This window comes from Dermacentor silvarum, chromosome 10 (genome assembly GCF_013339745.2).
Source record: "Dermacentor silvarum isolate Dsil-2018 chromosome 10, BIME_Dsil_1.4, whole genome shotgun sequence".
In the NCBI taxonomy this organism is placed as follows: Eukaryota; Metazoa; Arthropoda; class Arachnida; order Ixodida; family Ixodidae; genus Dermacentor; species Dermacentor silvarum.
In genome coordinates, this window is record NC_051163.1 from 128,606,577 (window position 1) to 128,625,286 (window position 18,710).

Below are 18,710 nucleotides of genomic sequence, written 5' to 3' on the forward strand. Positions count from 1 at the left end.
GGGAAGCTCGCCGCAGCCTAACCAAACGATGGCGGCGCCAGAAACACAATCGTAAACTCCGCGCTCGCATCTCTGACCTTACTCAGCAAGCAGCCGAGTACGCTGCCCAGCTCGCAGATACTAACTGGGTAGATAGATGTAACAACGCAGCAAGACAGATGTCGAGCCGCAACACTTGGTGGTTCTTCAGGAGTCTCATAGACCCTACACAAACGCGATCGGAAACCCAGAAACACCTCACTCGCGCACTACACAACTTTCAAGGAAACACGGAGCAGCTAGCGAACGCTTTGCGCTCACAATACCTCAATCAGGATCGAGACCCGCGAGGGATGGATTATTCGTATGCAGGCTGCGATAATCTGGAGATGGATCAGCCTTTCCAGCTTCACGACCTTCGCGCGGCTCTTGCACAAATGCGCAGGGGGAAGGCGCCCGGGAGAGATAAGGTAACAGTCAAACTATTGGCAAACCTTTCAGATCGGGCATACGGAACCCTACTCGAATACATCAACGCCATTTGGACCGGGGACACTTCGTTGCCAGCCGATTGGAAGACATCATTGGTAACCTTTATCCCGAAGGCGGGGAAATCGGTAAACATAGACAACCTCCGGCCCATCTCCCTCACTTCATGTGTAGGGGAACTCGTGGAAGCGATGGTCCGTGACCACCTTTCGGAATATCTCGAGAGCAAGAACACCTTCGCCGACACCATGTGCGGCTTCCGACCTCAAAAGTCGGCACAAGACATCCTTTTACAGCTTCATCACGAGATCCTCGAACCCACCGAACACCCACATAACGACAAGATAGTCTTGGCACTCGATCTCAAGGGTGCCTTTGATAATATTAAGCACGCCGTCATACTAAAGCATCTTAGCGAGACCAACTGCGGCGCTCGTACATTCAACTATATCAAACATTTCTTAACGGACCGCTTGGCCTTTATACGCCTACGAGAGACCGAGTACGGCCCGTTTGAGATGGGAACACGGGGCACACCACAAGGCGCTGTGTTGTCCCCGCTTCCCTTTAACATTGCCATGACACACCTCCCGGCACAGTTGGCCGGTGTCGATGGTGTTCAGCATGCGCTGTACGCCGACGACATCACCATCTGGGTCACTAGGGGAAACATAGGAGTGATGGAGGAATGCCTGCAAGCAGCGGCGAGCATAGTAGACCACTATGCTACGTACTGCGACCTCCAATGCTCCCCGTCCAAATCTCAATTTGTGCATATTCGACCTTCCCCGAAGTGCAAAATCTCAGTTCAGCTTTCTCTCGCCAGTGGCCCCACCCGAGAAGTGGAGGAGATTCGAGTACTCGGTCTCTTTATTAATCAAAATCGCAAGGCAGACACAACTCTTGCCAAACTCCGCAAGGTCGGCGACCAGGTGGGCCGGATGGTTCGCCGCGTTTCCAACAAGCGAGGAGGGTTGAAAAGTAAGGATGCGGTGCGGCTCGCACATGCCTTCGTGACTAGTAGAGTACTGTACTCGACTCCATACCTACGCTTACGAAAACACGACGAAGATTGCTTGGAGGTTGTACTCCGCAAAATGCTCAAGAGAGCCCTCGACCTCCCGATCTCCACTTCCAACGCGCGTCTTCTTGCGTTGGGGGTGGTGAACACCTATCGGGAACTTCGCGAGGCGCATCTTGTTAAGCAATACACGCGTCTCGCCCAGACAGTGTCCGGTCGCCGCCTCTTGGACCGCTTACATATTAAACATGACCACCATACGATGGAAAGGGTTCGAGTGCCGGAACTGTGGAGACGCGCCCTCTACGTTCGAACTCTTCCAACTAAGATGAACAGGGACCAAATGGGCGGCGCCAGGTGCGGGCGGATGCCCTGCACCGCCACTATGGCTCTAAGAAACACGTCTTCTACGTCGATATTGCAGGCCCAAACCACTCCAGGGGGGGGGGGGGGGGCGATGGTACACGGTTGCAATAATACACGAGGAAATACAAGAGGATGGCCTCTCGTTCAAAGCACCCAGCTCAACGCACGCGAAGGAGGTGTCGATCACCCTCGCAGCCTCCCATCCCGACTCTAAATTCATCCTCGCAGACTCCCGCGAAGCCTGTCGTAACTTTCAATTCGGATGGATCACTCCTCTCGCTGACAAAATTCTTCGCCGCAGTATTCGCGACTGCGATCCAACTCATCGCTCAATCATATGGGTCCCCGGCCACCAAGGCATGCCAGGTAACGAAGCCGCCCGCGCACTCACTTACCGGGCACCAGGCATCACTTGGGAGGACCTTGACCCAGATCACAGCCCTCTTCTTTCTTTTAAAGATATTACTGAGCACCATCGTGCCGAACACTGGCGTTACCCGGTTCCTATGAAGGGGCTGGGTAAAGCTGGCGAACGAACTCTCCTTAGGCTCTTTACAAACACTCTGCTGTGCCCGGCGTTTCTTAAGCACTTTGATCCTTCTTTTGACGGCCGCTGCTCATTCTGTGGGGAGGTGGCCGACACCTTCCACATGGTTTGGGCATGCCGGCAAAATACTTCTCTCCCCCCCCCCCCCCATCACCCCTTCCCCTACTCGAGAGGACTGGGAGGCGGCCTTGCTCGGCTGCCAGAAACTATCGGCCCAACAAGCCCTAGTTCGGCGGACCCGGACAGCGGTCAAGACCAACGGGGTCCCGGAGTGAGGGACTCCGCCCAGTGTTGCAGGGGGCGCGACCCACAAGAGGCCTCTCCCCCAGCACCTCTCTGTATATATAGCCCAATAAATGCTTTTCACCACCACCACCACCAACCTCAGGTAGAGAACGCATCCGGCGTTTTTCCGCCGCTTCCCGCGCACTCGCCGCTTCTGGGTCCGCTGCTTGCCGGCGCCGCGCTTCAACCGAGCATCGGTGCCACCAACCTCAGGTAGAAAACGCTTCCGGCCTTTTGCCGCCGCTTCCCGCGCACTCGCCGCTTCTGGGTCCGCTGCTTGCCGGCGCCGCGCTTCAACCGAGCATCGGTGCCACCAACCTCAGGTAGAAAACGCTTCCGGCGTTTTGCCGCCGCTTCCCGCGCACTCGCCGCTTCTGGGTCCGCTGCTTGCCGGCGCCGCGCTTCAACCGAGCATCGGTGCCACCAACCTCAGGTAGAAAACGCTTCCGGCGTTTTTCCGCCGCTTCCCGCGCACTCGCCGCTTCTGGGTCCGCTGCTTGCCGGCGCCGCGCTTCAACCGAGCATCGGTGCCACCAACCTCAGGTAGAAAACGCTTCCGGCGTTTTGCCGCCGCTTCCCGCGCACTCGCCGCTTCTGGGTCCGCTTCTTGCCGGCGCCGCGCTTCAACCGAGCATCGGTGCCACCAACCTCAGGTAGAAAACGCTTCCGGCGTTTTGCCGCCGCTTCCCGCGCACTCGCCGCTTCTGGGTCCGCTGCTTGCCGGCGCCGCGCTTCAACCGAGCATCGGTGCCACCAACCTCAGGTAGAAAACGCTTCCGGCGTTTTGCCGCCGCTTCCCGCGCACTCGCCGCTTCTGGGTCCGCTGCTTGCCGGCGCCGCGCTTCAACCGAGCATCGGTGCCACCAACCTCAGGTAGAAAACGCTTCCGGCGTTTTGCCGCCGCTTCCCGCGCACTCGCCGCTTCTGGGTCCGCTGCTTGCCGGCGCCGCGCTTCAACCGAGCATCGGTGCCACCAACCTCAGGTAGAAAACGCTTCCGGCGTTTTGCCGCCGCTTCCCGCGCACTCGCCGCTTCTGGGTCCGCTGCTTGCCGGCGCCGCGCTTCAACCGAGCATCGGTGCCACCAACCTCAGGTAGAAAACGCTTCCGGCGTTTTGCCGCCGCTTCCCGCGCACTCGCCGCTTCTGGGTCCGCTGCTTGCCGGCGCCGCGCTTCAACCGAGCATCGGTGCCACCAACCTCAGGTAGAAAACGCTTCCGGCGTTTTGCCGCCGCTTCCCGCGCACTCGCCGCTTCTGGGTCCGCTGCTTGCCGGCGCCGCGCTTCAACCGAGCATCGGTGCCACCAACCTCAGGTAGAAAACGCTTCCGGCGTTTTGCCGCCGCTTCCCGCGCACTCGCCGCTTCTGGGTCCGCTGCTTGCCGGCGCCGCGCTTCAACCGAGCATCGGTGCCACCAACCTCAGGTAGAAAACGCTTCCGGCGTTTTTCCGCCGCTTCCCGCGCACTCGCCGCTTCTGGGTCCGCTGCTTGCCGGCGCCGCGCTTCAACCGAGCATCGGTGCCACCAACCTCAGGTAGAAAACGCTTCCGGCGTTTTGCCGCCGCTTCCCGCGCATCTCGCCGCTTCTGGGTCCGCTGCTTGCCGGCGCCGCGCTTCAACCGAGCATCGGTGCCACCAACCTCAGGTAGAAAACGCTTCCGGCGTTTTGCCGCCGCTTCCCGCGCACTCGCCGCTTCTGGGTCCGCTGCTTGCCGGCGCCGCGCTTCAACCGAGCATCGGTGCCACCAACCTCAGGTAGAAAACGCTTCCGGCGTTTTGCCGCCGCTTCCCGCGCACTCGCCGCTTCTGGGTCCGCTGCTTGCCGGCGCCGCGCTTCAACCGAGCATCGGTGCCACCAACCTCAGGTAGAAAACGCTTCCGGCGTTTTTCCGCCGCTTCCCGCGCACTCGCCGCTTCTGGGTCCGCTGCTTGCCGGCGCCGCGCTTCAACCGAGCATCACTCTTAAAAAAAAAGGTAGTCTCAACCGACTCTTTTTGAGGTGTATCTGCTCGTCACACATATGACCACTTTTTGGGTGGTAACATAGACTCCCTTGGAATTACAGTACCGGCGACTCTCTTGCAGTACCGGTGACTCTCTCCCTCAAGGAGCACTGAGGAGTATGTATTACTCCCAAAGCAGGAGTTGATGCGACTACCTCAGTGGTCCACGCGAGTACCTCTTGGTAGTCAGCCGAACCCCTTTGCAATGGCAACAATGACCCTTCCTAGGGTAGTCATTTGACAACTGACAAACAATGGTGGTGTACATGACTACCATGGCAAGAGTTGATACGACTACCTTAGTGGTCGATGCAAGTACCTCTTGGTAGTCAGAGGAACCCTTTTTGCAATGGCCACAATGACCCTTCATAGGGTAGTCATTTGACAACTGACAAATAATGGTGTTGTACATGACTACCATGGCAAGAGTTGATGCGACTACCTCAGTGGTCCATGCAAGTACCTCTTGGTAGTCAATGGAACCCCTTTGCAATGGCAACCATGACCCTTCCTAGGGTAGTCAATTGACTGACAATGGTGGTGTACATGACTACCATGGTAAGAATTGCTGAAACTAGCTCCTGGTACTCAACCAGACCCTTCACAGCAGCTGCTGTGACCTCTGCCTGGGGAGTCAAATGACTATCTCTAAGCTAATATGGAAGCTCGCTACATATAGATTTTAATTTGTTTAAGCAACAAACGCGTAGCTATTCAGCAGCTCTCAGCCACCATTAGATGTTATAATAAACTGCAAAACTATAAACAACTAAAAGAACACTGAGCAAAATGAGAACAAGATGAAAGCAGGAGCCAACGTTTCGACAAGTGGACTTGTCTTTTTTAAGGCGACAACGAAAAAAACAGTTAGCATATAACATCACAATGAGTTAAACACCAAGAGCCAAAATTTCACTATCATATGTAATAACCTCAAATGCATCAGCATCATACCTGGTAAAAATAGAAGACAGCAATCTGATTTGCTAAATTGGAATCAATGGCCAACCTTGAGAAATACTATGCGTCAGTTGCAATATCCAGCATGTTTTTTTGTGGGGGGGGATGTGGTGTACAAGGCAAACTGAACAGCGCTAATATGTCCAATGTTATGTAATATAGCATTTCAGGGAATTTGAGAAAAAAATTTATTTCTTGAACAAGAATGTTATTTCTTTGCCATGACAAAGAGCTTGTTTATTTCAATATGCCATGGAGGCATACATGGGCAGAATAATTAAATTTCAATATTGATAATTAACGACAAACTTAAAATTTCACCATATCAAAGCAATGATACAACATCGATGCCAGTAGAAGAAAATAAATATGACTAAAGACCAGATAAATGTAAAACAGGGCATGACGAATAATACCACTTAAAAATCCATGTGCAGCTTGCATAGTAAGTACATCAAATTATGTTTCAAAAGTGCTACTTCTTGGCCATCCTATCATCCAATTTGTCAAAAAAGACTGCTGTCTCACCTCTAAATGTTTCCATTAGCACTGCCTCCCTGTTTGCATCAAATTTCGATCTGCTTCGGTTCAGATCTGAAAGAACAACACAACAGTTAAAACATGTACAAATTTTATTCAATAAAATATGCGCACATCACAGTGACCTTTAGTGAGAGTACATATAGCAATCAGAAAAAGCACTTAACTTTGTAAGGAAAGCATCAGTTTACAGCACACGAAGAGCCTGAGAGAAGAGGTACATTGCATCCATTGATGTTCTCAAGGAACGAATCACCAATGGCCTTGCCACGAGGGTTCATCGCAAACTCACACATGTCAAAATACCTAGATGTTCTTCTGTACACCTACAAGGGCCACAAAGGTTGGCCGCCTCATCACTAGTAACCTCGCTTTTCGGTCTTTGCTCAAGTCATACAAGGCAAAAAGCAGAGTTGATCTTGATGCTAAATGACACGCAATGTAATGGCCAGCCGCTAAAACTGCCAAGTGAGCAAGAACATCGTGCCTCAGCGCCCATCCGCTAAGTGGTAAGCAAGAAAAGCAAGCGTGCTACCATCCTGTATGCATGTGGCATGAGCGAGACTTTTGCCAGAGTGTTGAATGACTGCAATGGTTGGGTGGCACATGTCCCTTCCAGCAAGCTATGTGATGAACTGGTGTACATGAAGGACCCCTTTGGAAGATTGAACTAACTTGGCTCCATGTACATATTCACATGCAAAAAATGTAATTCACTGTCAATCTGGCAACGTTAAGAAGCACCCAAAGCAGGATAAGCACTAGCTCTTTAAAAGCAACCTTATTTCCGACGCATTATCCGAACACCAGGAGAAAACAGGGCCTTCTATACACTAGCACTAGGCATCCATAATTGCCACTGCAATATTACCAATGCAATTACTACTAAAATCACTGCATATTCAGATGACGTGCTAAGCGATAGGAAGGTCACACGATAATCTGCCTGTCATCTATGCATGCGCTCTCCGCCATCTCACCTGTACAGAACCAAACCATTGCCTCTGCTGTCATTTGGGAACAAAGGACCCATACTGGCTCCGAAATACAATTTCTTGTAATTTCACTATTTTTTTAATATTATTGGCGAGTGTTTGCTTTATGTCCCATAATACAAAAACTATGAATAACATTTAAACACAATAAAGTTTTCGAGGTTTGACTAGCTATTGGCAGTATTACTCAGCTGCATAATCCAAGGCTACGAACACCAAAATAGCCTGAGCGTTAAAAAAAAGAAACAAAAAAGGCTAAGTGCATACAGGAAGGTGCATTTCAAGACGACTTTAGCAGCTTAGTCAGATTTCTCAGCCTGCTCAGTACTGGCTGTGATTTTGTTAGTTGTAGCAGTTAACCGTGCTATTAAAGCTGTTGGGACTTGGCGCCTAGTTTTGTCGTTTTCGTTTTCATTTCAATCATGTGTTGCAGCAATGAGAGTGTCTGCTCCGCAGAGCTGATGTATTCGATGTTGAAAGCCCCAGTACATAGAAAATAAAATAACCCCGTTACACCGGAAGTGAAGTCCAATACATCTACACATACATATCCACACTTCACACACAGGGCCTTGGAAGAGATGCGGTTGTCGCCAGTGTACAGCAATGTGGGGTGGGCAAACTCCTGTTCTGGCGTCTGCAAAGCAAACATATAAATACATAAATTGTTGGTGCACAAAAACAATACGGGTTGCTCTGCGACAAGGTTTTAAAGAACTGACTTTTATTTTAGGTAAGTGTTGCCGAAATGAAAAATCACGCAGAGAAAAAGACCAAAATTGCTAATTTCTGTTTGAAGTAGGCAAAAATGGTTTGTTATATTACCAGAAAATTAGAACAGTTCTAAGCTTTTACTTCAAAAGCAGTAAGTACCCATTTTATTGTGCTACAAAAAAAAAGATTACCATAAGCTGCAGTTCAATTTTCATAACTTGGTTTTGCAAGATCATATGTGCAGCCATGGATGGTTGCACAAGATTTGCTCTGTCATGTGATCTGATCTGCCACTTTGACATATTTAATTGCTTTGATAATGTCCATTAGGTAGAGAGCATAAATGGTTTCTCTGGTTACTTTCATTGCTTTCAAAGCCCAACAAAAAGTACCACTAATAATTTGAGTAAATAGAATGCCACACATAAAGCGCCTGCACACACTGATTAATTGCTTGACACTTCTTAAGCCTTAATAATCAAGTTTAACAAAATTATCTCATTTTAACTTAAGGATATACTCCAATTGTGTATCTTGGTGGTTTTCTAGCTCTGAAATTTCCCCACAGTTATACAGGGTCTTGAATATTATGCTGCGCATGTTCAAAAGAAGGTTTTGCGCTCACCGCTACACTGTTCTTGTTCACATTTTGCAGAACAATCCCATTTTGGGGTCGGCTTCGTTTAGTATAACGCTTACCAAAGTTAACTGCCTGGTTTTTAAGAAAAATGTGCAAATTTTTCTTCACTTACGGGGATGCGAGCTGCTGCGGCGACAGCGCTGGCATAAACCTGTGTCGCCGCCTGCCGGCAGCTGCAAAAAGCAGCCGGTCAAGGATGTTTACCACTGGGTTTACCGTGTGTTGCCCGCTCATGAACACACTGCAAACGTCCCTGATCGCCTGCATTCTGCAGCTGCCGGCAGGCGGCGACACATGTTTATGGTAGCGCCATCGCTGCAGCAGCTCGCATCCCCACAAGCGAAGGCAAATTTGCACTTTTTTCTTAATACCAGGCAATTAACTGTAGTAAATGTCATACTAAACGAAGCAGCCCCCAAAATGCAATCATTTCGCAAAACTTGAGCAAGAACGGTGTAGCGGTGGGTGCAAAACCTTTCTTTGAACAGGTGCAGCGAAATATTCCGGGCCCTGTACATATTCACAATTGCCTCATACTGACACTGTGTACTTGGTCGTGTAAGCAGCTCAAAGTTCTAACCATTTTTGTGAACATGTCGTCCCCTCGCTCATTGACAAGAAATGGTAGAACCATGATGGCGCTCACGCCTTTTGCATCTGAAGAGAAAAATTACAGCAGTGAAAGGGCTGCAGCTGCTGACCAATTTCGCTGCTTGTAATTATTAAGTAAACTAGCAAGTATAAAACTGCCAGCAGCAACAGCTTATAAGATTCATACAATCATACAGCAGTCCACTTAGGGAATTTCGGTGGCACAATTCAATGCTAAATGGGTAGTGAATAAATAGTAACTGCATATCATCATCATCAGTCTATATAAATGTCCCAATGCAGGACGAAGGCCTCTCCCTCCGATCTCCAATTACCCCTGTCTTGCGATAGCTGATTCCAACCTTCGCCTGCCTATTTCCAAACTTTATCACCCCACCTAGTTTTCTGCCATCCTCGACTGCGCTTCCTTTCTCTTGGTATGCATTCTGTAACTCTAATGGTCCACCGGTTATCCATCCTACGCATTACATGGCCTGCCCAGCTCCATTTCTTCCTCTTAATGTCAACTAGAATATCGGCTATCCCCGTTTGCTCTCTGATACGTTAGGCCTAACATTTTTCGTTCCATCGCTCTTTGTGTGGTCCTTAACTTGTTCTCGAGCTTTGTTAACCTCCAAGTTTCTGGCCCATATGTTAGCACTGGTAGAATGCAATGATTGTACACTTTTCAACGGCAGTGGTAAGCTCCCAGTCAGCATTTGACAATGCCTGCCATATGCACTCCAACCCAATTTTTTCTTCTGTAAATTTCTTCTCATGATCAGGGTCCCCTGTGTAGGTATATACAGCTATAAGCAGCTAACTGCATATAGCTATCTACAAAAAAGGATATTCGCAAGATGTGTTCGGCTATTTAATGGGTGATGCTTATGGAAGTGTACTGCAAGTGGGTCAAACATGAATAGGTGGAACAAATGGGCCAGATTTTTGTTAATCAAGACTGTATGCAGCCAACAGATAATTAGGCCACGGAAAGTACAGGGTAAATTAAATGTGATTTTATTGAAATGTAAAATAACTAAACATTGGAAAAGAAAGTAGGCAAAAAACAACTTGCCACCAGTGGGGGCAAACCCACGTCATATGCATTACACATGTGAGCCTGTATCAGTTAAGCACGATGGAGGTTATTCTCCCATTCACCTCATTCCGCATTTGTTATGTTTATTAGATATGGCCCTGGAACTGTTAGCACCACTCAAGGCCATGGCTGACGCTGCAGCATGTTCGTTGAACCGTAGGCGTCATGTGGTACATGACATTTAAGAGCAGGCAGATGGCACTGTATGCTACCTGAAGGCACCAATGCTGTTATGAATGCAAAGTACTTATAGGCCTGCTGCCTGCTCCTAAGGGTCATCCCCTTTGTGATGGTTGCAGGTAAAAGTATGTGCCACATCTTCTGCCATGATTATGAGTTTGGTGCTGGGCCACATTTAGTACACATACACAAATCCCCAAGAATGTGAATGAGAGGACAGCTACTACCACAGCTCAATGAGTAGACTATTGCATGCTATATTTGCAAGATGTGGGTTTTGCTCCCACCAGTGGCAAGTTATCTTTTTTATATTTTTTATGACTTCTACAGTTCAATAAAACCACATTTAATTTCCGCTGTGGTTCACTTGGCCTTTCAATGGTTGGACCAAACATGAAAACCTTGCTCATTATATTACATTGTTCTTTTTTGTTTGTTTAAGAAAAACTAGCAATAACTACGTATTTGAAAAACATACTATACAGGCACTGATTCAAGTTATAGTTTCCTTAGAATTATGTAATGCTAACTTCAGAAAGCTTAAGGATGGGCCTAGCTAATGTGAACATATCTGCTAGTTTGTTACTCCTATTCAGGTGGACACACTTGGATTATGTGAGGACGCATAGAAAAAATACTCAGTGCAACGTGTAATTTCCTCAATGTGCTTTCACTTTGTATCCTTAGCGCTGTTTCCACCTGAATTTGGGGCTAGTTCATTATACATGTCGAAGTGAAATGCATGAACGAGCTACAATAAAAAAATGGTATCATCTGTTTCCTTTCTGCTGTGCTTTCTCGTGACTCAGTAGCACGTTTCAATTCAACGCCATGTAAACAATCAATTGTGAGCAGATCTTACATTGCTACCATACTGCTGCTGTACTGCACTCCACGGTTCCTTGGCAGTCAACAGAAGCTATTCACTGGGAATAAGTTTTATATTCAAATAGCATTGTGGCTTCCTTAATTAATGCTGAAAAATAGCTTGTGACCAACATCACTTTATTCCTTTCAGTCATGACTGTGTGTGTCCTCCAAATTTAAACAAACTTTCTGTATATACAAAGCAAACTCAGCCGAAAAAAAATTCAACCTGTAGCATGAACATTTAAGTGAGATCAGGCTAGTCATCATAGTTACAGAAATAACTGATTGTGAAATTTATTATTTTAGATGCATTATTTCACGACAAGAAATAAAAATTGTTACAGAAGTAGGATGCACTGTTATTAATCTAAAGGCGTTCTAATGCGAAAAAGAACACCAATTAACAGCAATGATACATAGCAACACTTTCTGACTACTTGTCAAACATGGTGGTATGCTTTTTCAGATACTGTTGTTTTGCATTATTCGTCTTATTTATTATGATTTGTTTACCATTAGCTGAAGCTAACATTGATACAGCAATTATCAGTTGCAGGATTCCTAGTACACACGATTTTGCAAGAGCAGCTCTGATGCAGTTGACAGTTATGTAGCAGCAAGTGGGAACAACAGTGCAATTTAGATAAATTAGGAGATTTAAGCTTTAAGATTTTGTACTTGTTTTTCAGGTGCATGTGCCAGGAGAACTAGAATGAAGTGAAAGCAACTGACTTTACATAAATACCAGTTCAGTGGCTTCCGGTTTTCAGGATTGTGTAAGAAATTGAAAACAGTACACAGTAAAAACAGAGTTGCCCTAATCTTAACTTGTTTTTTGCACTGTTTCCTTCATGTTCTAAAATGTACCAGTCGAGCTATCTTAGCACACCTTTCAACACAGCAGTTGAGTAATTTCTTTCTGTATTAGTTTGGTCAAAATTTTTATGCATAAATGACTACAGGTACAAAATATATTGTTCAACCAATTGTATATTTAGCTGAGCATGCAATTAATTTTACAGAAGGTGGCCGTATTGCACCTCAGATGCAGAGCTGCTGTTGGCATCTTCAAATTTAGTCAAGCTGCAAAGCTTATAGATCACAGCATGTCTACTCAATGACAAGCACACAGACGAGAACAGTTGCGAGAAACAATGGCCATAAACATTACGAAGTGCTAAGAAAGACTTTGACAGCATATTTAACCTTTAAATGTGCCAAAGAAATCAAAATGAAGGAAATTTACAAGGAAATGCTCTTACATAGCCAGAGTCCAATCTGTTCCTCAGGGCTGGGTACTGGTTCACCAAGGCACCTTGCAGCAATGTTGTACAGCTTATTCGGGTACCTGATGTTTACAAAAGTGTGCATAAACCTTCTACATAAAACAATATACAAAAAAAACAATATGCAACAGCACTGTAGTGCAACCATTTCCATGAAATATCCAGCAGGTGAACTGTGATTCATCAGATGGGAGAATTTGTTCGGTTAACTGCACTATGAAAGCATTAGGTGCATGACGAGACAGAGGTTATAAAATTTATCGGATGGGTTTGACACAGGAGAGGGGTAACAGTATATCCTTTGGACCTGCAATAGCCAAGATAAACTGATGATGATGACCAGAGTTCACACTCTAACAATACTTTCACCAAAACAGATTATAAAAGAATTTAATTATTACTTCAAATGAGTTTACTACTAAGAAATGCACACAAGAGAAAATTAGCCATGAATACCAATTTGAAGAAGCATCTTCTATAAGAAATTACTAGGGCGGCTGATTAAGCTAGTTGTTGATCAATTATCGTGAGTGTACAGCATGTCACTAATTGCCACTATATGACATGCATTTTATTTGTTTTCTAAATTTCCATGAGCATGCAGATATTCCCTCCAGTTGCAAAGTTGTACGAGGCACTAGCTGACATGTACACAAAATTTAGTTCACGTACGCCCAGCTGTTTTTTTAGAAAAAGGGACTAAGTCGAAACATCGCATTCTGAGAAATGTGCGAATAGATGTGTCAAATTGCTTGCTTAATCAATACATCCCACGATTAGTCATCTTCATACTAAACTTTACCAGTAGTCTTTCCCTCTCTTTCTGCAGTCCTTTCAGTGCTGTTATGCTTCAGCTTTAGCTTGAAATTGCTTTTTTACCCGCCATGAGTCTGTTGATAGCATCCACATGGAAAAACAAAAATGTACAGGAGTGACCTCCAGATGCTTTAGTACGCTTTCACTGCAGCGGTTGCAATAAAACTTCAATTTTGTATCAATGTATGTGTTTTCCTCATCAGCAACACTAAAAGGCATGAAATAGGTCCTTCACAGATGTGACGTGCCCTCCGAAAAGCACACATCAACATAAACAAAAGCAAGAGGAACGCATGAGAGCTACAAAGAGCTCCCTAAGGGCTGTAAAATGCATTACAAAAAAAAAGTCACAAACCAAAACCAAAAGTACTGTCTAATTCAAGACGTTTTTATACGATGGAAACTTCATATCATCTTAAGTCTCGACGACAGGTCATGCCCACGTTACAGTCGACGCTAAAAATATAATGAATTAAATAAGTGGTTTAGAAGTCGCATATAGCCAAGTGTTTTATATTTTTTGAAAGCTATAAACATGTGCTATCAGTACAACGCAAAATCAGAAATTTACGGTTTGGGCCTAACAACGTCGAAACTCCCCCCCCCCCCTTAACAGCTGTACCCACAATTTTCAAAATACCCGAACGCTCTAGACACTGGTCGAGAGCATTCTCAGCCCAGAAGGCATTGAGCACATTGCACTTTTCGAGCCCAAGTGCAGCCAGTCTACACTGGCTAACCTCATTGTCTTTCTATCTAAACCTATCAATGCCTTTTCATTAGTAACAAAGCTTTAATTCGGCCCTGAAACACTTTGTGCATAGTAAGAAAGCATTGCCACTCTGTTAACGAGGCTCCTGTGGGAGTGTGAACAAAATATTACACGACATGCAGCAGAGAATTCACAATCTCGTGCAAAAGCAGTTAAAAATTGCTTGCTCTCACTTAAGCATAGTTGTTATGCAGTGTCATCGCAAGCAGCTAGACCCACAACAGCTATTGGCTGATTTCGTGATCGCAAGAACATTCTCATTAATACCATTATTGCTCATTTGAGTTAAATAAACAAAAAATATATATATGTATTTGACCTCAAAAAGACAAAACAGCCATTTCACCTTTGCACTGCTTTGCTGAACATGACGACTGCACGCTGCTGCGCATGGCTTCAGAGATGAAAAGCGCAGCGTAGAAATTGCGGCCGCCACGAGCCGCCTTGCGTTCACCCTACGGACAGCAACGGGGCATTGCTTCCTTGTGCCCCCTTGCCAACTCCTCTGTGCAGCTTCCAGCATGCTAGTGGAAATGAAAGGAGACAAAAAACCACTTATCGGTGCGATAATTATGTCTAACTTCACTTGTCCTTTAAGGATTCGAAAACTTTTGTGGGAGGAAATTTTTGAGGTGACGTAATTTAATAGTGATGATATGCTATGATTACTTAGAAAAGTGTTTCAGGACCCCTTTAAAGTATTGCTCAAATACCGTTATTTTATCCTTCCAGCATATGACAGACTTTAGTCATACAGAGTTAACTAACGAGTACAGATTGGATAAGACATACGGATAAGCATACAGCTGTTTTGGTGCCTCTGATGCTTCAGAGTGGCTTTGGGAGACGAATAAGTTAATCAACACCCCATCATGCACTGCTGTGCTTTCATTCATGTTGACATAGCAAGGGAACCGATCTTTGACCTGAAAGCATACACCGGTGGTTTATCAATAGGTTTGAACCAGTGGACACTGAACAGGCATTGATTAATTTTTAGCCTTTTTCTATGGTTGCTGTAGTGTCCCAAATAGGTTTGTTATTTAAAGCCATAACAGCACAGCACAACACTAATCCTGCGGCCCATATGTGAGCTAAGTGCAGGACACATTGAGCAAACAAGTTTGAGCTTATTTAGCAATGCCAGCAACAATCAGTATATAGGAACAGATGATTTCCCAAAGATAGAACCATATAGTTGATTGCACAACGTTTTCATAGTCCTGTTGGTGAAAATGTCAATGAATGTTTTACCTGTGTTGGTTGAATTTAACTTTATTACTGCATGATTACTGCAGCAAACAAATAACAAGGCAGACAACACTCCTGTTTTCCTCGTCTTGTCTGTTTATTGGTTAAATGCTACAGAAATTTGCAGATTATGGCATACTACGACCGGTTACACAAACTAAAGCACCATTACATTGTTTGAAGCTGTTAGTACTTCACCTTTCCCTATCTAATAGGGTAGCGATTGCACACCTGAGCTCAAATCAGTAGTAAACCAACCGCAAAAGTTTGCAGAAGACGGAAGTCCCCGAAAACGTTTAGTTTCCTTTCCAGTTCTCCCCTAGGCAAAAACTGAAGTTGAGCAACGATGTGTTCCTAAGGGCAAGTATGCGCTTCACGTGTCAATGTCAGCGACGAGCCGAAAATATTTGTAATTGGCAGCACAGTGAAGTGACACAGGGCAATTTCGTAACACTCGGACTGTCAGGTAAACGTGAAACAACTCAACAGTTACTACTCGTGCTCGACATTTCCGCTACGCGTACTGTTGCTATTTTGCCCATACGAACCAAACAGTGACCAAATCATCTTTACACTCCATAACACGCAGAACCTTCATGCTCACCTGTATTAGGAGATCGTTGCATGTCATCAGGTGCGCGAACCCACCCATCCGCACACTTTCGTGAAGGTCGGCGAGCTTCCGGGCGCCTGTGAACTTCACAATTTTCTTTGGTGGCCCGTGCGAAACGAGGTAAACTGCTTCCGCATCAGTCGGCGAGCCTTCAGTTGAAGTCGGATCAGATGACATGCTGCTACAGTTGTCGGGTATCACAGGCGCAACGGACGCAAGAGAAAAATCCCACTCGCGTTTCGACGGTCGCAGGCTTGCCGCCGTCATGGAATAAAGAACCGCCGGCGTGGTTTCAGATTCTGAGGAGTAACCGCTGCTACCGCTGCCGCGCTTTTCACAGTTGCGTATCCAAAGTCGAAGTAAATGCGAAAGCCATAAGCCAACCACTGTACTACGAGCATCAAAACCGCAAACGACCGTGAAAGTAATTGTGAGTCTCGAAGGTTGTGCTTTTTTTCTGTACTGCAAGCCCATTTTACTTACGCCGTCACCGCGGCGTTTGAAACAGTTCTCAGAGGCTATGCTTTAGCAGGCTAGAGTGGGTCTTAAGACCCATGACTGGTTTTTTATATATTATTTTGTTTTATTTACAACATTGTGGTAAACATAAATAAAGATGTGTTGCAACGATAATTAGAGAAACAACCTTCAATTGCTAATTATTATTTTTGCTCACTGGTACACGACCCGAATTAATCGTGTTTACTAGGAGGCGACACAAATAGCTATGCACCTCTACTCGGTACGCTCCATCAGCTTCAGTGAATGATGAGTTCCGCGTGCAACTTGGTGGACTTCATAGTTTGTTTTTCATTGACATTGAGTGTATATTCATGTTATATTTTCATTTCTTTTTTATTCTATGCATGTTAAATCAATATTTATGTACTTCCGCCCCTTATTGCTTCCCTTGAGGAATCTTTAAATACAAAACAGATATGTATGTAAACCGCGTTGTACATAAATACCATCCAGTGTTTTCACTATGAAGTTGGCGTTTTGCCATCCTGCTTCTGTGATTTCTTACTGAATATAAAAAAAACAATTTGCATTTCTTGCTATGTTTATAATTCAGTAATGAAGCACTGCATGAAATGCGTTTTACTTTTTGCGCCTATAGTTAACCTGCATTGTTTTGTTTTCTTTGGTATAGTCAACCAACTATTTCATTGAGTGATCCAATGAATCCACATTGGTTGATTGGATAAGGTGCTTATCACTGACTCCCTTCATGGGAGTCCTACATTTCATGCGCGAGTCCCGACTTCGCTTCGTGACTACCTTTGGAAGAAAAGGTAGTCAGCGTCTGAAAAAAGAGAGTCGAGGTAGTCGTGACTCTCTTTTGACTCTCTTTTTTTTAAGAGTGATCGGTGCCACCAACCTCAGGTAGAAAACGCTTCCGGCGTTTTGCCGCCGCTTCCCGCGCACTCGCCGCTTCTGGGTCCGCTGCTTGCCGGCGCCGCGCTTCAACCGAGCATCGGTGCCACCAACCTCAGGTAGAAAACGCTTCCGGCGTTTTGCCGCCGCTTCCCGCGCACTCGCCGCTTCTGGGTCCGCTGCTTGCCGGCGCCGCGCTTCAACCGAGCATCGGTGCCACCAACCTCAGGTAGAAAACGCTTCCGGCGTTTTGCCGCCGCTTCCCGCGCACTCGCCGCTTCTGGGTCCGCTGCTTGCCGGCGCCGCGCTTCAACCGAGCATCGGTGCCACCAACCTCAGGTAGAAAACGCTTCCGGCGTTTTGCCGCCGCTTCCCGCGCACTCGCCGCTTCTGGGTCCGCTGCTTGCCGGCGCCGCGCTTCAACCGAGCATCGGTGCCACCAACCTCAGGTAGAAAACGCTTCCGGCGTTTTTCCGCCGCTTCCCGCGCACTCGCCGCTTCTGGGTCCGCTGCTTGCCGGCGCCGCGCTTCAACCGAGCATCGGTGCCACCAACCTCAGGTAGAAAACGCTTCCGGCGTTTTGCCGCCGCTTCCCGCGCACTCGCCGCTTCTGGGTCCGCTGCTTGCCGGCGCCGCGCTTCAACCGAGCATCGGTGCCACCAACCTCAGGTAGAAAACGCTTCCGGCGTTTTGCCGCCGCTTCCCGCGCACTCGCCGCTTCTGGGTCCGCTGCTTGCCGGCGCCGCGCTTCAACCGAGCATCGGTGCCACCAACCTCAGGTACAAAACGCTTCCTGCGTTTTGCCGCCGCTTCCCGCGCACTCGCCGCTTCTGGGTCCGCTGCTTGCCGGCGCCGCGCTTCAACCGAGCATCGGTGCCACCAACCTCAGGTAGAAAACGCTTCCGGCGTTTTGCCGCCGCTTCCCGCGCACTCGCCGCTTCTGGGTCCGCTGCTTGCCGGCGCCGCGCTTCAACCGAGCATCGGTGCCACCAACCTCAGGTACAAAACACTTCCGGCGTTTTGCCGCCGCTTCCCGCGCTCTCGCCGCCTCTGTGTCCGCTTCTCGGCCGGGGGATTCACGGTTAGCCGAATGATCCCCCGGTGCTTCGCACACTCATCATCATTCACTTAGTGGATATGCGGTGATTTTTTTTTTACCTCGGCGGCGCCTTCGCCCCAGCGGCCTGCTGTCACTCCACACTTCTCTTCTTTGTTTTATTGCTATAGCAATTACATGGACACTCCAAGCGCATTTCTGCCGTCGGCGTCACCGTCGCCGTCGCCATGAGGTTCCGTATAAATCCAACGGCGATA

General features: G+C 47.1%; 1 protein-coding gene across 2 annotated transcripts; it reads right to left on the reverse strand.

Moving 5' to 3' along the window:
- Positions 1–5,859: 5,859 nt before the first annotated feature.
- LOC119430908 (uncharacterized) lies at positions 5,860–16,726 on the reverse strand. 2 transcript variants are annotated; one of them, XM_049657076.1, is made up of 6 exons: positions 16,011–16,726; positions 14,502–14,679; positions 12,544–12,629; positions 9,119–9,195; positions 7,732–7,821; positions 5,860–6,243 (listed from the first exon to the last, which is right to left on the reverse strand). In XM_049657076.1, the coding sequence occupies exons 2-6, from the start codon at positions 14,522–14,524 to the stop codon at positions 6,238–6,240; spliced, it is 282 nt and encodes a 93-aa protein (XP_049513033.1). In that variant the 5' UTR covers positions 14,525–14,679; positions 16,011–16,726; the 3' UTR covers positions 5,860–6,237. The 2 variants fall into 2 exon arrangements, with proteins under 2 accessions (XP_049513033.1, XP_037554302.1); XM_037698374.2 differs by lacking the exon at positions 5,860–6,243 and having other exon boundaries at positions 6,524–7,821; positions 16,011–16,723.
- Positions 16,727–18,710: the final 1,984 nt, after the last annotated feature.

Coding starts and splice junctions, on each gene's coding strand:
- LOC119430908 (XM_037698374.2), bottom strand. CDS start 14,524: ATGTTCAGCAAAGCAGTGCAAAG. Junction 12,630..14,501: donor TTCAGCAAAGCAGTGCAAAG/GTGAAATGGCTG, acceptor TGTAAACATCAG/GTACCCGAATAAGCTGTACA. Junction 7,822..9,118: donor ACGACATGTTCACAAAAATG/GTTAGAACTTTG, acceptor TTTGCTTTGCAG/ACGCCAGAACAGGAGTTTGC.